Consider the following 16,874-nt stretch of genomic DNA (forward strand, 5'->3'; position numbering starts at 1 on the left):
GCGAAGGCAGAAAATCAACCAGGATAGGCTGGGCCAAAAATTAGCATAACCTGAGGCCAGTTATAAAGTTAAGATTTAAGGATAATAATAATATATTATAAATCAATAATATAATATTAGGGAAGCATAAACCTTAGCTCGTATATGTGCAGACTTGACAGAAGAAACAAAAGCCTAATAATGATATTATTGTTGATAAAGTGAGCAATCACAAGCAAACAAAACCTTAAACCCAACGTGCAATTCATCATTATCACTAAGAGATCTGTTAAGGCAAGACTTTGAGGAAATTGATGCAAGCTATAGAAAGTTTTAAAGAATTATATTCAATTAAAGGAATGAAAGTTTACATGGTTCATCACATCACTAATGACTAACTGTCTTCCCACATTCTACAACCCCCCCACCCAAAAAAATTAAAGTCTAAGATGTGTCGTGTAAAATTTTGTTTTCTTTTTACCGAATTGTAACATGAAAGAAAGGACAGAAAGAATAAAATTTGGACGCAGCAGGACCTTATAGGAACAAGCATTTCTCTAAAAGTATCTTCTCAGTTTACTGGCTTTGGGAAGAAAAGAAAAACTGCATGCATGCTAGTCATCAGATGCCTGAGTTGGGCTCTTTGAGCAACTTTCCCTTTGATGAAGTTCTAATAGTTTCTTTTCTGGATTACAGAGCCCTGCATGAATAGAAATGTTATGAAATATACTATCCTAGAGTAATACATACCTCTATTGAGCAATAACCAAGCACTTTTTAAAAATTTTATCCTCATGAATCTGATATATTCCATAATTTTTTATGCAGTACATGAAAATATGAGGTTAACATTGATTTTATAGGATAGATGTGCCTTTATCATGCGCATAATTGTCGTCAATTTACTAGAAATCAATCACTTAAGCCTTTCATTGAATTATAGGATAGACTACTGCCTTGATCATGCACATAATTGTCATTAATTTATCAAGAAATAGGTCATTTAAGCATGTCCTAATTGGCATTTAGACTTCATCATTTTGCAATGGTTAAATTTTTCCTTTTACTATGAACCGGAAGCCTAAGGATAAATATGCGCCTTCAAATGTATAAGAAGAGGAAATGAGGTGGATAATATGAAATATGGAACAATTTTATCTCCAACCAAATAGTCAGTAAACTGCATGTAGTATGGTAACCCAGCATGAAGTGGATGTTTTTGTGGTCCCCTAAATAAATTCAAGAAATATGAGTATCTCCAGGCAATTTTATAAAACTGAGGAATGGATTTATACTAAAAGGATATAACTTCTTCAGTAATTACTTCTATTGTTTATTTGGGCAAGAAGCACCAACCTGAACACTTAGGAATATCCCAGACAGCAATAGATGATTGTGTACACTCTGGTTCACATAGTGCTTGGTTATTCTCATGGTTGACATTCATTGCAAGCATCCACGCCCCAATTGTAACATCCTCATTGCTGAACATCCTAAAACTGTAATTTTTGAACAAGATAGAGACATTATTATATTTTTTTTTTATAAGTAATTATAATTTATTAAAAACTTAATGCATATACAGGAGGTATAGAGTGCTGAAAAAAACAGCAAAGCGAAAAAGAAGAAAGGAGAAATAAAAGATCCAAGTCATAGCATTAATGGCAAAGACAGAGTCTAGAAACTCCATCAATGAATATGGAGAAAGAGTAAATATGAACCCCATTCATAAAGAGTCTTCATAAAAGAAACTTAAGATTTGGCACACTAGACTCCTTATAGTCAAACGTACAGCGATTTCTTTCTCCCAAAATGCACCACATCAAACATGCTGGGGCTGCCCCCCTGAATTGTTGTACATCTACAAAAGCCCAATACACAACTCCAAGACTCCAACATAGAGTTTACAGAACTTGGCATAACCCACGCAATCCCAACTAAGCAGAATAAGAAAGCCCACAAATCAGAAGCTGTAGGGCAATACAGCAACACATGACTTACTGTTTAACCAGCTGATTTAGACAAATAACACCAATCTGCTAAAACAATAAGACGAAAACTTTATAAAGCCTTTTTGTAAAGATCCTGATCTTCCTAGTGATAGCAGGACAAACATCATTCTAAGTTGTCCAAGTTGCCAAGAAATAGTTCCTTTGCACGAGTAAGAAACTGATGTATTTTCATGGGTCCTCTTAGCTCCCCCCCCCCCCCCCCACCCCCAACCACACACACACACACAAAAGACACTGGGGAAAGAGTTTTCCATATGCATTTCCAAGGGAACTGGAACGTATCAGCAGCTCTTTCTTGAAGCACTCTATAGTAACCTTTTATTTGAAATCCTTTCTTGGGAGAAGGAAGCCAAACCAATTTATCACAATCAGTAGGAGTAACCTGTGCAGCAGACAAATCATCCAAGAATTGAGCCATAGAATCCAATCCCAGTCTTGTGCCTCTTGGGGAAACAAGGTGTTCCAATGCACCTTGCCATGTACCCATTCGAAATAGTCAGAAAATAGTTCATTTTATCTCTGGCAAATCTAAAAAACTCTGGATATCTGTCTTGAAAGCTGCCACTTTCATCCCAATGGTTTCTCCAAACAATACGTGGGAGTCATCACTCATCCCCTACCTCAAACCAGAGGTATGTGATGCAAAATTATCCCATCCCTTTCTGATATGTTTCCACAACCCCATTCCATAAGCCCCTTTTACCACTCTAGAGTGCCACTCACATCTGTTTGTACCGTATTTTCTATCAATGACCTTCCATCACAAAGATTCCCATTCCAACCCATATCTCCACAACCATTTTCCCAATAAAGGTTGATTGAAACTCAACAACTTCCTAATTCCCAAAACCCCTTGATGTACCAGATTACAAACTGTAGGCCATATAACCAAATGGATTTTGTACTCCACATGAAGATCCCCCACAAGAAGTCCCTCTAAATCTTCTCCAATTAAACAAGGTAGATATTTCAAATTTTGGAAAAGAAATGTGGCTTTTACATGCATCTATCTATCTATCTATCTATCTATCTATATATATATATATATATATATATATCATTTTTCTCCATCATGATTCACCTTTTCAAGGGTAACCAAATGGCATTTTTATTCAATTTCAACCAAAAAAAAAAAAAACACACACACACACACACGCAAAATTTTCCTTCATCATATTGAGTTTTGTAAAAAAAAAAAAAAAAAAAAAAAAGCAAGGATGCAAGATAGCTGGCCACAACTTAAATCATGTTTAGTAATGAAGAAAATATCCTTTGTCCTACTATGAGTGTTCCACTTTTTACTCCATCAACTACCATATGTCATTTGTCTAATTTTTTTTCTTTTATACTTTCGTTACTTCACCAATTTTTTTCGTTTAATACTTTGGTTACTTTAAATGGAAAAAAAAAATGGACATGTGGCAGGCAAAGAGCATAAAATGGAACAACCATGTTGGGATACAGGATTTTATTTATTTACTTTTTTTATAAGTAATAAACTTCATTGAAAATTGAAAAAAAAAAAAAAAAATACAAAGAAAACAAGGCACACAGGCAGGGTGCAATAGATAGAGACTACAGAAAATATAAACTATATAACAATGAAAATAACAAAATCAAGCAAATCAGGCAGAGAATTAAACGTCAGAACACCCGAAGCATTTGCCCATTCAAACAAAGTCTGAAAAGCTTCCACTCATGAATCGATCTTTCATTTCCTTGAAAGGTACACTCATTCCTTTCCTTCCAAATAACCCACATAAGACAATAAGGGATCATACTCCAAAGCACCTAAGTTCTGTCTGTTGAACTTGCCTGCCCAACTAGCTAAAAGTTCCACAACATAACACAGCATGACCCAATGAACCCCAAATAGCAAACACACCATATTCCACAACTAGTGAGCTACGGGGCAATGTACAAGTAAGTAATCAATAATCTCCCCATTACTCTTACACATACAACTCCAATCCACCACAACCACTTGTTGCCTTTGTAGATTATAAAATGTCAAAATTTGTCCCAAAGCTGCTGTCCAAAGAGAAACTAACCTTTGTAGGAATTTTTATTCATTTAGAAATATGAATAATAAGATTATGCTCTAATATTACTGTATGGGTTTCACCTACCACTCACAGAAGCATAAGGGCAATAAGCAGATTATGGAAGTAAAGACAAGCAAGAATCAAGCTGTTACTGGTGAATAGCTCTCCTAATAAGACATCTATGTAGCAAAACATGATGATTGGGAAAGCATGTGATTTAAACATGTAATTTGGAAGATGACATTTATCTTTTCACTTTATTATAGAACAGTTCAAGAGGTTTTCACACCACAAGATCAAAATAAATCAACCAAAATATCTTCGGCATTGAGCATATTCTACATGTAACAAGAGCCCATCCAGTTATGAAGCCCAAAACCTCAAGACATTTGGGCTACTGAAACTATAGGTGGTGCTGTGAGTATATAACCTCAGTAATTTGGATTTCTTTTGCTAGGAGAGAAGGGGAAATTGCACCGACTACCAGTCATTCAAAGATTAAAACAAGGCCATGGCTGGTAGCACATGCATTTGCCTCCTGTACTAGAACTTTCTTTTTAACAGGAAAGACAATAGAAAAAGAGGGTGGGGGTTAGAGTAAAAAAGGACCACAAACAATTTAGGCATTCACTAAAGGTTTGTTTGTTTTGCTAGGGACTTTTTCTCCAAAAAGCAAATTATAAATCCCAGATGCTGCTAAACAACTTAACAACTCATGGGAGCAATTTAAATAGAAAATTAATTGCTCGGGCCTCAGCTAAGATGGCAACAAAGGGTTATGGTTTTTTTCGACTTTTGTCATACATATATATTATACAAAAATTGGGTGTGTGTGTACAGCTACAGCCCATGCATGTTCTGCCGATAGATTTAACATGCAAACCATCAATGGCAGTGTCATGCACATTAAAATATGACTAGAAATTATATCCCAAAATCAGATGCATAGAATTGATATAACAAACACCATAGGATGAGGGCAGAGAGGAGTGGGAATTTTCATCAATATGCTGAGACCACCTTTTAGATTACTATTACACCCTCTAAATAAATGAACTGTGGAATACAAGGAGAACATGGAGGGTGAACTGATCAATAAAAAAAGAACATGGAGGGGTAAAAAAACCTACCTTCAGCCCACTTCTCTTTATGTATAAATACCAACTTCAAATTCCTAATAATAAATTTTTTCAAGGCCAACCAAACATTGACACTAAGTAGGGAGGTACAAGCAAAGCAACAAACTTGCCTATTGTTTCTAAGAGCAACCAAGCTTGCAACAACATCAGCAGAAAGGGCATATATTGGGCCATAAGCATGAAGAAAGTACTCCTTTCCAAGCAAATAGGATAGTGGCTCGAACCTGCATAATTTAACCGAATTGATCAAAACTTAATGATTAAAAAAAAGGGAAAAGAAAACGTAAAAAACAGATAGTTTTTCTGTTAATTATTAAACTCCTTAACTTTGCCCAATTCTATTGCCACTATTTATAAGTTTTCAAACAAAATTCAATGTGTCTAGATGTGAGACATTTGCAATTGACTATTTTGGCCTCTTTGATGTAGTTCATCTGTTCAAGGTTAGAATAGTACCAGCCCAACACAGCAAGGCGAAAGATTAGCATCATTAAGTTAATATCATTGTTTTTATAAGTAAGTTTTGCAAGGTAAAAATGAGGGAGAGATTCATACTACTATCAAAGAGAAGAAAATAAATCTTTGGAAAGTGGGTTTTTATGATCTGATAAAAACTCAAACCTATTTAAATGTTCCAGCTATTCTATATTTCCTTGAAAGGGGGCTCAACCTACAGGACCTGTTCATGATATTTCAAAGAAGATGGGAGTTTTTATGGAACTTTACCTTAATCAACATATTAAATTCAATGAATGAATAGAACAAAAGCAGGGGTAGTAGATAAAAGACCCTCTACTTCATGAGATGTGGTCCCCAACCAATTTGACTACTCCCTAGGGTTATAAAAAGGTCATACCCATTGCATAAAACTCCCACTTTCGTAGGGTATGCTGATTTGTGGACTCAAATCTACAATTTGTTGCTTTTGATGGAAGGCATTTGCCATCGCACCAAAACTTGACCTCTTACTTCTTAGGGTTATCATTAAGCTAAAATCATATAATCATTTCTTTCTTTTCTTTTTTCTTTTTTAATCCAATATCTTCATAAATGGAGCTGGAGCATACCCAATTACAATTGAAAATCATCTCTAAGTTGATAGATTAGCATTAATAATCTAATATCTTTTTTTTTTTTTAATAAGTTTTGACACCAAGGGAAGGGAGATTCATTCTAGTGACCTCTACTTTATGAGATGTGATCTCTAGCCAATTGTGCTACTCCTTAGGGTTATAAAAAAGGCCATACCCGTTTGCATAAAACTCCCACTTTTTTTCTTTTCTTTTTCTTCATAAATGGAGCCGGAACAGAATATCCAAGTACTATTAAAAATCATAACAATTCTTTTTCAATTTATTTTTCCCTTAATTGGAGCCTCATAATCTAGTTTCCAATGCAACTCATCTTAGTAAAGTCAAAATGCAGAGAAATGAAAATGGAAGAAATCAAGGGCCTCAAATAAAGAAACAGGACTAACCATTTGAGTTTAGGGTCTGTAAAAACAGGACCCTTTTTCATGCACCCAAGGTAAGTCTGCGAATGAGACCGCTCTTTCACCAACAGCAGCGATAGGCGATCTGACAATTAATGGAAGCTAATTAAATGAATGCCAAAAAAAAAAAAAAAAAATTCTTTCAAAAAAAACTTACAAACACATTGAAGATTTTCAATATATTCACCTGGCCTTAAATATATGTCGTCATCTGCCTTAACATAAAAATCAGCATCAAAAAGTGCATATGCAGCTTTAAAGTAAGCTAATCTGCAAACAAAACAAAATTTAGATTTGTAAAGTAGCAAATTAATTAGAAGCTATGAGCAGAAAGAGCAGCAACGTACGTTTTGTAGGGGAGTTTACTATACTCCTCTTCAATATCCAATAGCAAGAAATCATCATATTCTGCAACTTCTTTCTTTAGTTCTAACATCTTCGATTTATCATTGGTTTTACCAATCACAAACCTGAATGTCAATCCAGTTGCTTCTTCCAATCTGCAAAGCCATTTTTTCAAATTCAATACTGAATTAAAGGTTAAGAAAAAAAAAAAATCGATATACTGACCGTTGAAGAGATTGGGGATCGGATGGCATCCAAGTCTGGCGCAAAGAGCGCCTGCGTCCCACGGATCCGAACCCGGTCTGAATGCCGACGAAACCCATCACCTTCTGCCTCCTCCTCCTCGTCTTCTTCATATTCGGATCTACGCCAATTCCATCTCCATCGCCATCTCTGACGACTCCGTCTCCAACTCGCTCCCAGACGACTCGGATGGATCTTGGCTCGGCGTTCGCGCATTTTTGTGGCGCGCTGAGGAGCGCGGCGAGTCCAAAGACGAAGCCGGCGAGACCGATGAGAAGGCAGCTGGCGAGGATAAGCACCGTCGATCTGCGCGGGGAGGCCGGCGAAGGGCGGTTCTGGGCGTGGAACAACTTGGGCGATGAAGGCATGGTGATGCTAATATCTAGTCTAGTCTAGTCTAGTAGGAGTGTACGGACTACGGGTTGGGTTTCATGGAATCAAAAAAAAAAAAAAAAATACAAATCACTCACCCACTTCGGAGAAGCTTTCCTCCTCCTCCCTCCTACTTTCTTTCTTTTTTCTCTTTACTGCCACTGCGGCAGTTACCAATATTATGAATTTCGATCTCGCATCTTTCGCCCTTTTTGGGGTGTTTGGTTTGTGTTTTTAAACAACCATTTTCAGTTTTTAAACAATATTTCACGTATTTTAACACATTTTTTCACCCACACGTACTTTCACAAATGTTTTCAAATAATAATTTTCAATTTTTAAACACATGTACCAAACGGGCCCTTGTTTCCGATTAAACTCTAAACAATACTTTACACAATAATAATATTCACTATTCACGAACTACAATACTTTTTAAATTCACAAGTTTTTATGTTAGGGTTTTTTTGTTAATTAATAACATTTTTATAATAATTTTACCGCAAATTTTTAAGGGGATAAAATTGTTATTGATTTTAATATGAACCTCGTTAATATTATATTTTTATCTGTTAATATTCTAATAATAATTTACAATCTAAAATTTATTATGAAAATACTGTAAACTAACATTACTTAAAGTGATTATGAATAAGAATTTTTAAACAAGTAGTACTTCAGATGCATGGATAATTGTCCTTCAATAGAATATAATTGTATGTATGATATTAATCACATGCTAAATTTAATAAAACACATGACTTTTACATGCAGCGATTTCTTAAAATCTATAATATTTTAACTTATACCTTTATGTATTCCTAACTAATTTTCCTTCAATTTTCAAATAGTATAAAAAAAACTTGCTGGTTGTTACATGTATATTTAGACTATATTTTACATGCAATCAAACACTTGAAAATGAAAAAATATTTTACAAAAAATATTGTACATCGAAACAAACGAAACATCAGCTACAATAAGATTCTCACCCAAAAAAAAAGAAAAATTGTATCATGTATGTCCTAACTTATTTTTTTAAATATAAAATATAATATTTATTTCATAGCTTCTAAGACGTGAACAACTTACCTTACGTTTTCCAGTCTCTCATTGTCTCTCAAATCGTTTCCCACCATTCGAAGACTCATGTTTAACAAATACGAGATTGACTTTTCACCAACTTGGAAACCTACAATATCAACGTGATTGCCGTAGTAAGTAGAAGACCAATATATAAGGCCCACACAAAAATCATAAGATTTATTATGTCATTTTTTTTTTTACTGATGCAATTCTAGGCATCCTCTCAAAATAGAGGCCCAGTGGCAGTTAAGGATTTTTTTCTAGGGAGGTTATTATGAAGATATATCTTGGGTAAGAGATGTATCTTGCACTCTAAGAAGATTTCTTATTATAAATTTGTCCATAATATGTACTAGCAATAGAATAAATGGTAAACTATAAGTTCATTTGACATATTTTTTCTTAATACAATGAATATATTAATTATTTTCATTAAGTGAACTTTAATTATTACTACTTAAAATAATTTTATTTATTAGTTTAGGAAAATTATATGTTTATATTTTACTATCAATGTAAGATTTATATTGTAAACTAAACAAATGTGTACAATATTGTACAAATTTGCAAAAATGTACAATACACATTTGTTTAGAGACAATATAAATCTTAAATTGATAGTACAATGTAAACTAAGAATTTTCTATTAGTTTATTTCATATTTGCTAGAATCTAAATAGTTTTTTTTTTTTTTTTTTTTTCATGTTAAAAAAGACTATGATATTGTTAAGAATATCTTATTTAAGCTTATTTCAACAAGACTTTAAAAAGTTTTAGGGTTAGGGTGTTCAAATTTTCATTTTAGGGGGAAAAAATAAAAAATTAGAAACAAAAAAATTATATATTATACAAAAAATGCCAGTTCAGGGGGTTCATTTGAACCCCCTGAACTCTACATAACGCCGCCCCTGAATAGAGCTCCATCTGATCATATCATTTGGGCTCACACTTTGTCAAGTTTGTTAGTGCTTACAAATTGTTGGTTTCTTGTGCTTGACTTGAGAATGCAAGTAGTTCTAATTTGCTACAAAATAGGAATTTCTAGAATGGCATTTGGTAATTGCGAGTTCCTAATAAAATCAAGCACCTCATTTGGAGGGCATGCAATAATTTGCTACCTACCATGAGTAATCTTTGTTGCCGCCAAATCACTAATACAGCAATGTGTGAATTATGCAAGCTTCGTGAGGAGAACATGTTGCATGCTATCTGGTATCGTTTGGAATTCCTTCACCTGGTTTCACCAAGCGGTTAACTCTCCTCCATCAGATTTCTATGATTTGTTTTCCAAATTTTTGTAGGTACCGGACGAACATAGCGCTGAAATATTTGCCATCACAACTTGGTTGATTTGAAACTAGAGAAATTCTCTACACTTTGGTCGACCAGTCCATCCTCTAGCCAGTTTGTATGCCATGGCAGGCAACTATCTACACAAATTCCTTGCTGCCCAGGAACTTGAACCAGTGCTGCCACTCCCTCCAGTTCTATAGCAGTGGCGTACTCCAGAAGTTGACCACTACAAAGTGAACTTCGACGCATTGGCCTTAAAAGCGTCAAACTTGGCTAGTATCGAGGTTATTATACGTGATTGACGTTGATGATGCCGAAAATCGTCAATTAGTCACACAGTCTTCACGTGCTCAAGACAACACCTGTACAACACAGAACAAGAAGACCTTAGGAGAGTACCGGTATGGTACCGGCCAAAAACCCTTCAAAAGTTAAGTTAGGGAACTTTCACAACTCTAGAGTGCCAGAGCTAGGTAAATTATGCGTACCTAAGTTTGTGAGTGCTTTGGGGTTTTTATAGTAGTGTAGAATCGACTTTTTTTTTTCTTGGGGAAGAGGAATTTTTCCTTATAAAGAAGATCCTCATAAAAGCACATATTTTACGAGATCCTTTCCATATAACGATTTTGCTGATTAGGGTTAACCATGAGGCACAAGATATTTTCTTTTGAAGTTTCTTCAGGACTACTTAAACCATGTGGATGCCACATGACCTTGTCACCGTCCACTTTGTATCCATCTGCTTTCCTATCGATCCTCCATGGAGAGTTCATCTTCTTGTGTACACCCCCCTCGTCTTCTTCCATCATCTTAATCACAAGCTAAAAGTACCATCGCTCATGACTAGTTTAGTAGAATGAGACCGTCTACATCCATTTTACCTTCTTCAGTTGCCCCTTCACTCTACAGGTCCATCACATAATGTTAGGACGAATCCGTGGAGTGACGGTCTAACTTTAACTTTGGGAGATGTGTTCTGATTGACAAGCTAGCCTAGGGTCATTAATGCAATAGGGGCACATGTCATATTTTTAGTGGTTAATTGCTCGGACTAAAGTGTCCTTTCATCTTCCGTGCCGTTCCCTCTATATATATGTTGCTCATTCCTCTTATTTTTTACTTTTCGCAACCAATTTTCTGATCAAAGAGTTACCGTCTTCTTCATCAAACCTTTATGCTGTCCAATTGGTGTGATCGTCTGTTATAATTCATCCATCCCCTTGCTTCGCACTGTTCAACTGTAAGTACCCTTCTTTTTATACTTCCCCCCTTTTCAATTTTTTACTTAAATATTGCACGCTCGTCGCCTGTATAAACCTATAGAGTCTTAGGATTTTTATCCGTCACGTGTAGGTGACCGATGTCTAGTGAGGCGTCCAGTGATCAATCGTGGGTCTACGAAGGAGCAGGCTACAATGAGGTGTTTCCGTCAGGTCAAGGTGACCTCGGCACCTCCAACAGTGAAAGGGTTCCATTAGCCAACTCTTCTTCCGTGGGAGAGGACAAGGACATGGAGGTGGACGGGTCGGAGAGTGATTCCAATGATGACTTAGCTGATGATGAACCCCCCACTCAATCCGTCATAGGCCCTAATGGGTTTAGGGAGTTTATCATGATTCCATTGTAGACAATTAATGACTTCAACTCTTCCATCAAGCAAACACACTTTAATACACTTAAGGAGAAATACCAGATACCGGTCAACATACCAATCCATCTACCCTCCAAACGTGAAAAGTGTTATTATGAAGGTCTGGAAGATGTTAGTGTGTATGAGCAGAAGCTGAAAGCGGGCCTGAGATTCCCTTTTAGTGTCCTTCACCGTCGTCTTCTTCAGTACCTTGGACTATCCGTCACCCAAATCTCTCCAAACGCCTGGAGAGTCTTCCTGGGTGCGGAAGTCCTGCATGGGGTTTTGTCTGACAGGGCATGAATGATGATGGTGGAAGAGTATTTTCATTGTTATCGTCTGTCCGAGATCACCCAATCAAGTGGCATGTACAATTTCATGCCTAGGAGTCCGTTGCTTAGGTTAGTATACGACACTCCTGATTCGAATAGAAACTGGAAGAGTCGTTACTTTTTCATTCAAGGGGATGACTAGATGTGTCATCCCAGTAATCAAGAGTACATGCTTGTGGACAAAACTTGGGATATAATGCCCCCGTCTGGTATGTATCCGTCCATCTCAGGTCTTCATTTACTACTGTTTATTTCGTCTGATATTCTAACCGTGTCTGTTTTTAGCTCGGGATCATCCAAAAGTCACCCTTGAAGAGTGGAGCTTTTTGGAAAGGATCTTTATGATCACTAAGCTATCGGAGAGGTTGTGGTTGAAGTTGGTTACCTTAGATACCCTCCACTAGTATTGCAACAGTCCTGAACCAACTAAGGCTACCCGTCGTTACGACACACGAGTCCGTCAACGTAAGTCCGTTGCCCAATACTTTCCTTTTTTGCATTTTAGTAGCTTAGCTTTTAACCCATCCATTTTTATGCAGAATGGGAGATAGCAAGAGGAAAGCCTTCATCAAGCAGCAGGCCACTGCTAGGAAGAAACTAGAGGGTAGCCTACCCCTTAAGATGGGTCAAGCTAATCCGTCCACCAAGAGAAAACCGTCAGAAAAGGTGGACCGTCTACCTAAGAAACCAAAGGTTAGGTCGGGGTCAACTATTGGTGAGACCCCTACCATCAGCAAGCTGCCCCTTAAGCCAGGTCCGGGCAAGGGAAAAGGACTGATGAAGGGCCAAGTTCCTACCACCGAGGAGCACCCCGTCCTTCTTCGTGAAGACTCAAGCTATGCCCTTAAGTAGCTCTCGTCCATTATCAAGGACGATGAATATTCAGTCTTGGTTAATCGTGCTACAGGGGCCATGGAGGAGACGAGCCTTTTTAGCTTGGCACAGGTATGTCTATCCGTCCACTTGTGTTTGTTTTGTTCCAGTGTTGTCTTTTCTAAACCTCACGAGATGGTTATAAGCCGTCTGAGGGATAAGCTAGACGCTAAGGAGACGGAGGTACAGGAGCTATTGGCCTGGAAGGATGTCCAAGTACGGAAGCTTGACTTGACCAAACAGTTCTTAAAGGAATTGGAGGCACAAGTCAAAGCAATGAAGAAAATTTTGAAGGACAAAGAGGGCGAGGTCACGAAGGTAAAGAGTCAACTCCATCAGGCAAAGGAGGATGCGATTAAGGAATATCGTGATTTCGATGACCTCCTAAGGGAGCTCGGCAGCTCCTTTGCTGATGGTTTTGATGACTGCTTCCAACAGGTCAAAGCCTCTTTTTCGAACTTGGACCTTTCCCACATCTCAATTGATGCCAGAGGCTAGACTCCAACCCCTCCAGCTGACTCGGAAGAGATTGACAAGCTCTTCGTTGAGGACATAACTGTCAACCTTCAAGATGACGGGGACACTGTTCCTGGTGATCAAGAGAAATCCGTCGAGCATGGTACCCGTCAACCTAAAGATGTGCAGATTATTGAAGAGAAGAATGAAGAAACCCCCACCGTCCAGCAGTAGTTTTACTTATGAAGAAACCCCCACCGTCCAGCAGTAGTTTTACTTTTTTCTTTTTTACTTAGCTTTCTTTTTCTTTTTTTCTTTTTTTCTTTTTTTCTTTTTTAAGTGTAAAGATCTTTTGGAAGAACAATATTTACGTTTAATTTTAACCGTTGCCTATTGTTTTTGCCCTTTATGGGCCTTTATAATATTTTGATTAGATGCTTAACAATATGGATATTTGTGCAAGATATCCGTCTATTTAATATCTACAAACTAACTCTTGGGATGAACCCTCTTGTGAACTTTAATAAATACAAGCCATTGGCTAGAATGAATCCGTCCACTTTGTAGACTAAGCGATTATAAGTCAACCATTGAGCCCGTCCAGTTCCTGGGTTTTATGAGTCATCCCCTTAGGGTTAATCCGTCCACTTTATGGACTTGATAAATTTGAGTCATCCCTTCGGGATGAATCCGTCCACTTCATGGATTGGTATGAATACAAGTCACCTGTATAGTATAAACCCGTCCATTTTGCGGACTGATTAAATTTGAGTAATCCCTTTAGAATGAACCCGTCCACTTTATGGACTAGATAAACTTGAACCTGTCCACTTTATGGACTTGTTATAACTCATCTCTTAAGGATGAAACCCGTCCACTTTGTGGACTGGAAAAACTTGAGCCCGTCCACCTTATGGACTTGATAATGATTATGTAAAGATGTAGATAGCATACTCATGGCATTTCTGAATAACTCCTCTTATTGTGTGATAAATATGCGTATAGAAATTGTTTTTTGGAAAATGAAAAATCTGCCCTTCAAGCTTTAAAAGGAATAAAAATTTAACTAAAAAGTGATAAAATGGAAACGATGGGAGTGACGAGAATGCATTACCTTGACGAAGTCAACACTAATGACGAGTTCATCCCTAGTGACGAGGAAATCAGTCATCACTGACGAAGGAAAAAAAATCATTCAATGAAACCAGCCAATAACTGGAGCAGTTACGAAACCAGCCAAACAGACTGTTGGGAGCCTATTAAAAGCCCCATTATTGGGCAGGAGGCGTTACTAAGAAAGGCATTAACACTCCAACGGCTAGCAACCAAAATCACATATATAAAGCCCTCACATTGGCAGCAGAAGGTACAAATACTGACACTCTAAGAAAGTACCCATTACTATTCTAGTTCATTCATTTCCATTTCGCGAATTGCTTTTTTGTCCTAACTTTGGCATCGGAGGCGTTGTGGCAAGCACCACACCGGTGACCCTCTTAAAGGATACATTGGTGCTGACGGGGAGTTCCACTTGCCCATTTCGACTGACGAATTCACACTTCTTCAGGAAATAAGGAGTATTGTTGTCCATGCTGCTATATACTGGTAGAACTTCTTCAAGTGCTCCATGTTCCAGGGGTGGTGCAACTTCTGCCAGTCCAGTGTCTCCAGGTGGTAAGTTCCCTTCCTATGCCATGACGCGATCCTATAAGGTCCTTCCCAAATAGGTTCTAGCTTTCCCTATGAGGTGTTTTTCGCAGTGCCTATTACCCCTCTTAGGACAAGATCTCCAACCTAAAAGTCCCAATGTCTGACCTTGGAGTTGCAGTGCTTGGCCATGAGGTCTTGATATCGTGTTAACCTTTGCTCAGCCGTTGCTTTGACCTCGTCCACCAGATTAAGCTGCAGGCGCATTACTTCATCATTTCTACCTTCATTATGGTTTCCTACTCTGTAGCTTGTGAGCCCTATTTCAGTTGGAATGACTACGTCGCTTCCATATGCTAGTTGAAACGGTGTCTCTCCTGTAGGTATCCTTGTTGTTGTCCTGTATGCCCATAAGACACTTGGCAATTCTTCCGGCCATATAGCCTTTGCCCCCTCGAGCCTGGTCTTAATAATTTTGAGCAAGGATCGGTTCATGACCCCAACTTGCCCATTGGCCTGAAGGTGGGTGGGAGATGAGTAGTAATTCTTGATCCCTAGTTGTGAGTAAAAGTCTCTGAATGTGTCGTTGTCGAACTGCTTCCCATTGTCTGAGACCAGCACTCTATGTATACCGTACCTGTAGATGATGTTTTTTCGTACGAAACGTTGCACATTTTTCTTCGTGATGGTGGCCAGTGCTTCGGCTTCCACCCATTTGGTGAAATATTCTATACCAACCACCAAAAATTTCAGCTGTCGAATTGCTGTTGGGAACGGGCCTATGATGTCCAATCCCCATTGCGGGAAAGGCCATGGGGCCGTCATTGGAGTGAGTTCTTCTAACGGCCGCCAGATGAGGTTGGCAAACCTTTGGCACTTGTCACATGTTTTGATGTAAGTAATGGCACCCTTCTGCATGGTAGGCCAATAGTATCCTGCCCAGATAAGTTTGTGCATTAATGATCGCAACCTAGAATGTTTCCTGCAGATTCCTTCGTGAACTTCTCGCATGACATAGTCTGCCTCCTTGGGGATGAGACACCTCAGATACAGTTGGGAGAAACTCTTTTTTGTATAGAACGTCTTTAATCATAACGAAACGTGTTGCTTAAACCTTTAACTTCCTTGCAGCTTCCTTATCGTCAGGCAGCACGCCATCCTTTAGGTAGGAGATTATCGGTGTCGTCCAATAGTTCTCAGAACCTATTTCCTACACATTGATGTCGTCTATTAATGGTGAGATTTGAATGAAGGATAGTACCTGACTGGGGATGAGTATGTACTTTGCTGATACAGCTTTAGTAAGACGGTCGGCATTCTCGTTCTCCTCCTTTTATATCTGAACAAATTTCACTTGGAGGTCGCTTACTCGATTCTTCACTTACTCAAGGTACTTCTTCATCTATTCATTCTTGCAGTCTCAGTTGCCATTAACTTGACTAGTCACTACCTCGGAATCGCAGTACACTACCATATTTGCAGCTCCTACCACTTTGGCGAGATCCAGCCCCGCTATCAAAGTTTCATACATTACCTCATTATTGGTCGTAGGGAAATCAAGACAGACCATGCATTCGACCTTATCCCCTTCCAGGCTGTGGAGTACCACACCAGCTCCACCTGCTTGCTTATTGGAAGATTCGTTCGTGTGGATGCTCCGTTGTGGGCTTGATTTTGCCCCTTAGCCTTCCACGAGAGTGAACTTTGCAATGAAGTCAGTGATCACTTGCCTCTTTATAGCCGTACATGGTCGATACTGTATCTCAAACTCGCTTAATTCAATCACCCAAAACGCCATCCGTCCAGCAGCTTCAGGGCTGCTCAAAGCCCTTCGCAGGGGCTTGTTTGTTAGGACGATCATAGTGTGTGCTTGGAAATATGGCTTAAGCTTTCTCGCCGAAGTTACCAAGGCGAAAGCGAGTTTTTCCAT

The 16,874-nt window shown here is 38.2% G+C and overlaps 1 protein-coding gene across 1 annotated transcript; it reads right to left on the reverse strand.

The window, feature by feature from the left end:
- Positions 1-301: 301 nt before the first annotated feature.
- Positions 302-7,842, reverse strand: LOC115957282 (probable beta-1,3-galactosyltransferase 14). Its single transcript, XM_031075493.1, has 7 exons — positions 7,238-7,842; positions 7,015-7,167; positions 6,855-6,937; positions 6,653-6,752; positions 5,286-5,399; positions 1,336-1,478; positions 302-679 (listed from the first exon to the last, which is right to left on the reverse strand). The coding sequence occupies exons 1-7, from the start codon at positions 7,621-7,623 to the stop codon at positions 594-596; spliced, it is 1,065 nt and encodes a 354-aa protein (XP_030931353.1). The 5' UTR covers positions 7,624-7,842; the 3' UTR covers positions 302-593.
- Between the last annotated feature and the right edge of the window lie 9,032 nt (positions 7,843-16,874).

Source organism: Quercus lobata, chromosome 8 (genome assembly GCF_001633185.2).
Source record: "Quercus lobata isolate SW786 chromosome 8, ValleyOak3.0 Primary Assembly, whole genome shotgun sequence".
Classification (NCBI taxonomy): Eukaryota; Viridiplantae; Streptophyta; class Magnoliopsida; order Fagales; family Fagaceae; genus Quercus; species Quercus lobata.

Bases quoted from the DNA above. Each gene is read 5' to 3' on its own strand.
- LOC115957282 (XM_031075493.1), bottom strand. From the start codon at position 7,623: ATGCCTTCATCGCCCAAGTTGTTCCACGCCCAGAACCGCCCTTCGCCG. The intron at 7,168-7,237 runs GTCAGTATATCG...ATGGCTTTGCAG, and splicing joins GATCCCCAATCTCTTCAACG to ATTGGAAGAAGCAACTGGAT. The intron at 5,400-6,652 runs GTTAGTCCTGTT...TAAATTATGCAG, and splicing joins ACAGACCCTAAACTCAAATG to GTTCGAGCCACTATCCTATT.